Source organism: Mus pahari, chromosome 3, assembly GCF_900095145.1.
Source record: "Mus pahari chromosome 3, PAHARI_EIJ_v1.1, whole genome shotgun sequence".
Classification (NCBI taxonomy): domain Eukaryota; kingdom Metazoa; phylum Chordata; class Mammalia; order Rodentia; family Muridae; genus Mus; species Mus pahari.
The window spans coordinates 75,905,616-75,910,688 of record NC_034592.1 but is presented as its reverse complement, the minus strand read 5'-3'; the positions used below and the strand labels follow the sequence as shown (position 1 = coordinate 75,910,688).

The window sequence follows — 5,073 nt, the reverse complement described above, 5'->3', positions numbered from 1 at the left end:
GCCCTGGCTGTCCTGGAACTCACTTTGTAGACCAGGCTGGCCTCGAACTCAGAAATCCGCCTGCCTCTGCCTCCCGAGTGAGTGCTGGGATTTAAGGCGTGTGCCACCACCGCCCTGCTCTTAACATGTTTTTATAGGATTGAATAGGTAAGAGCTATAGCCCATCTAAAAAAAAAAACATGCCTGAATTTGGTGAGAAGACATGACCATTAATGAGTCATCTGCATCAATTCAAAAGCTGTAATTCCCCCAGCATGTGCAGGCACTGCTTTAATATGCCTTAGCTATACCAACACTCACTCACATGCTCCCAATCATTTTGTTTTGTACTGGCATTTGACAATAAGTTAATTTAATTTAGTGAAAACCTTTATTCCAGCTTCTAACTAGCTCTTCTCTGCTGTGCCCACGTGTACTTAGTCTCAGAAGCTACCTGCAGAACCTGAGGAATCCCAATTAAACAGTATTCCTACTTTTATTTACATTTATTACTTTAAGTGTATGAGTGGTTTACCTTCGTGTATATTTCCCATGTTCATAGCTAGTGGCCAGAGGCCAGAAGGCTCCAGATCTCTTCCAACTGGATTAATAGACGGCTGTGAGGTCAGTTCTCCTACCAAAGCAACAAGTGCTCTTAACCATCCAGCCATCTCTCTAGCCCTACCCATTTATTTACTTTTTGAGACAGTTTTGCTCCATTTTGCAGCCTACCTGGAATTCATCATATATCCCAGGCTAGTCTGGAATTTGTAATCTTTCTACTTGAGGTCTCTCAAATGCTGGAATTACCGATGTGCTACCATGCACTGATTACATTATTGGGGCAGAAAGGGACGAGGGGCTCTACAAATAATGTATGCATTTGTTTATTACTTGTTTTGTTTGGTTTTAGCCAGTAAGTATCTTCTGCTAAATATATCAAAGAAAAGCTTTATGTTCAAATCTTACTCCTAATTTTTCACTACAAAATTAGGGTCAAAACAAACAAACAAACAAACAAACAAAAAATTGCCAGGTGGTGGTGGTGCATGCCTTAAATCCCAGCACTTGGAGGCAGAGGCAGGCGTATTTCTGAGTTTGAGGACAGCCAGGGCTATACAGAGAAACCCTGTCTCGAAAAAACAAAACAAACAAACTAGGGTAAAATGTAAATTAAAATATTACTTTCATTCAGACCTCTCTGATAACTGGGAAACTGAAATAGGACAAAGGTAGGAGAGAACTGACTCTCAAAGCTGTCCCCTGATCTACACACGTGCACCATGGTGCTCATGTGTGCGCACACACTCACATCATACACACACAAATGATTTTTAAAAAGAAAGAAAAAGTAGGAAACAAATGGCTGGGATAATCTTATTTCCTGCTGTTGCAAAAATGTAATCCCTACTTTATGACAAATACAGGACCCAACTGATGCAAACCCTCAAATTCCTACGTCTCTACTATAAGTAGAAATAAAGGAGATATGAAGGAAGCTTCATTTCCAGAATTTTCTCCAAATAATAAAAGCGCCATCTCCCAGCTATTGCACAAGAAGAAACAAAACACAGAAGGCTTATTACCCTACGCAGTTCAACTCTATAAAGTTTCTTGTGCTCTGAGGATATTCAGTGGTAAAGGGAATTCTTTGCCTGCTTTATTTCCTAGCACAGGAGGGAGGGAGGGGGAGAAAGCTAGTTTTATAGGAAGCACAAATTACCAGTTTCTCCATTTTCTGGAGAATCTCGTCCAGTTTTACTAGAACTTCGGCTGGTGGATTCTGGACTGGTGGCTCGAACAAACATCTTCCATTTTCCTCTTTTAGACATAATCCTACGCATTCCGTCCTGAGATGCTGGCTGGCTGATGTCAGAACGTGGACTAGACCCTGATACACTACCATCTCCTTCCTCCAAGGCTCGTAACTCTGCCTACAAAGAATATGATAAGATTAGCAAGACATTAGCACTCAACTACAGTAAGTACTGTGAGTAACAAGCACCATAGCTGTCTTTGTCTGAACTTCTAAGAAAAAGCAGCATTTTATCCAGTTTCCTTCACAACTCATCATTATGCTCTGTGCTCAATATTATCCTGCAATTAATAAATGTTCATAATTACAGTAACAGATTTTGATGGGAGGAGCAGTTTCTAGAGATTTACAAACATACACACCTGACATACACACATAATAGAAGAAAAATTACCTGTCCCCTACAGATTTTTTTAAAGATTTATGTATTTATTATATGTAAGTACATGTAGCTGTCTTCAAACACACCAGAAGAGGGAGTCAGATCTCAGTACAGATGGCTGTGAGCCACCATGTGGTTGCTGAAATTTGAACTCAGGACCTCTGGAAGAGCACTTACCCACCCCCCCATCCCCCCACCCCCGCCCATTCAAATCTTCACACAGGGAAAGCTACAGGCTCCTGTTGCAGGCCTGTGTTAAGATCCTGCCTCACACTGGACTTTTAAAGACAGCAACAGATGAGTACCCCGAAAGCAAGGGAAAATGACGAAAATCTTTTAAAAAGAAATAAGAATTGGGCATGAAGAACATGCTTGCGATCCCAGTACTCAGTCCTCCTAGGAAGGAAGATCACTAGAGAGAATGCGCAGTAGTTACGAATACTTCTTGCTCTTATAAAGAAGGTGGGTTTAGTTTCCAGCACCCACATGGTAGGTTCACAATCATCTGTAACTGCAGTTCTTGGGATCTGATGCCTTTTATCTTTGCAGGCACTAGGCATGCATAGATATATACATAAAAAATAAAAATAATCTGGATATGGTGGTATACACCTTTAATACTGGTATTTGGAAGACAGGAGCAGGCAGATCTCTGAGTTGAAGATCAGCCTGGGTTACAAAGCAAGTTCCAGCACAGCCAGGGCTGTTACACAGAGAAACCCTGTTTTGAAAAAAACATCCATCAATCAACCATCCTCAAAAAGAAATAATATAGATGAAGAGATGAGCAAAAGCCAAGTTAAGTGTAACAGTACTAATGGGTACTGTGTCTGTGCTAAGTGTAACAGTACTAATGGGTACTGTGTCTATGCTAAGTGTAACTAACAGTACTAATGGGTACTGTGTCTTTTTACTCTATGATGGTTAATCACCACTGTCCACTGGACTGACTTTGGAATAACCTAGAAGACTAACCTCTGGCTATTTTAGTAAGGGGCCAACAGAGAAGTTTAACTAAGTGAAGGCCCACTTTGAATGTGGGCAGCACCCTGACACCAATGGGCACAACCCTCAAGGTAGCAGCCCAGGTACAACCCTGCTCACAGCCACACCTAACACAAATCCTTCTTCCTTAAGATCTTTACATCAGTCAGTCATATTGTCCTGGTAAAGGTTAACTAGTAAGATCTGCAAAACCTTACTTTTTTCCTTTCCAAGGCTAGCTCCAGCTCAAGGGTATCTTGCTCCTCCTCTTCCTCCTCCTCCTCACTTTCTCCAGATTGAACAACACTGCAAAGATCCTCCTGAGAAGGGTCTTCGGTGCTGTCCATCATCACTTCTGGTGGCTTTATACTCGGCCCCGTTTCCTCTGCGGCCGTGCTTGTTTCCTTAGCCTCTGACAGCGGATCTGCTTCTTTACAAATTACTTTTCTTCTCCATCTTTCTTCCTCCTCTTTTACCCCTTCAGGCAGTAAAGGAGCAAGCAATGCAGCTGCCACCCCTTTCCTCTCCTCCTCACTGTTGGAAAGGGCTTGGATTCCTTCATTCACTTCCTATGAAGAATAAAAGCGCTGAGTCAAAACTCTTAAAAACAAACAAACAAACAAACAAACAAAAAACCCTCTCGGATTATTCAGTTATTTGTCTTAACTAACTTAATTACTGGATGCTCATGAAACCCCTGTACCTTCACACCTACAGGAAGGAAACATTAGGAAGGCAGTGGCGGGACATCAACCTACTGTCCTCTGGGTATCAAAAGGGAAACTAGGCAGACATGCTATAAGCATTTTGTCAACACATGATAGATAAATCTAATTTATAAGATTTGTTTTATTTATATGAGTGCACTGTAGCTGTCTTCAGACACACCAGAAGAGGGCATCAGATCTCATTACAGATGATTGTGAGCCACCATGTGGTTGTTGGGAATTGAACCCAGGACCTCTGGAAGTGCAGCCAGTGCTCTTAACCACTGAGCCATCTCTCCAGCCCCAAAGTTCATATTTCAAAGGGAACTTAGAGGAAAATGAACTGTGAGAAGGGCATCAGAGGGCAAGCTTAAATGCTACCCAATCTGTGAGTCAGAAGAGTGAAGACTACAGCACTCACCCTTAACTATGCAGTTTGAGGACAGCCTGGGCTACATGATACAATCTCAAAAACAAAACAAAAATGTTTAATTAATATATTTACGTAGGTGGGTAGCAGAAGCAAACTCTTTTGAGTTTGAGGCCAGACTGGTCTACGCTAGAAATCAAGTTCAAGGACAACCAGGGCTACACAAAGAATTATCTCAAACAAACAAACAAACACCATGTATACACACATATATTTTTTATATGCATAGCAAACAATGAGTTTGACACATATATATGCATATTCACACATATGTGTACATATACATAGGTTTGAGATTTCATCTATTGGAATACTTAAGCTTCTTAGAAATGTGAAGATTACAAAGCAGGGGGCGATCTCATGTAACTGAAGCTGGTCTCAAATTTGGCATATAGCAAAGGATGTCTTTGAAGTTTGTACTTTGGGGATTTGCTTAACATGCCTAATGGGATCCTAAGTACTGGTGTATGGTAAAGATGGGATGGTACAGCTCACTCTGAACATCAAGATAAGGTAGTAATTCTATACACAATTCATAACTGTCTCTAAAAATGCTATTTACTTTTCTTACTGGAGAGATTAAAGAAATGCTTAGCTTTCACTAGTATGGGTTGAACAGCTCAAATTAAAAACAAAAAACTATACCAAAACAGCTTTTTTCTTTTTCCTTCCTTCCTTCCTTCCTTCCTTCCTTCCTTCCTTCCTTCCTTCCTTCCTTCCTTCCCCTTTCTTTCTTTCTTTCTTTCTTTCTTTCTTTCTTTCTTTCTTTCTTTCT

General features: G+C 40.9%; 1 protein-coding gene across 1 annotated transcript in view; it reads right to left on the bottom strand.

Annotated features, from left to right (window-relative positions):
* Positions 1-5,073, bottom strand: part of Fnbp4 (formin binding protein 4) — a 32,635-nt gene that overhangs the window by 18,679 nt on the left and 8,883 nt on the right. Inside the window, exons 7-8 of the mRNA XM_021194079.2 lie at positions 3,380-3,730; positions 1,703-1,913 (exon numbers count right to left, since the gene is read on the bottom strand). Of these exons, the coding sequence (XP_021049738.2) occupies positions 1,703-1,913; positions 3,380-3,730 (562 nt within the window). The remainder of the gene's footprint in view (positions 1-1,702; positions 1,914-3,379; positions 3,731-5,073) is intronic.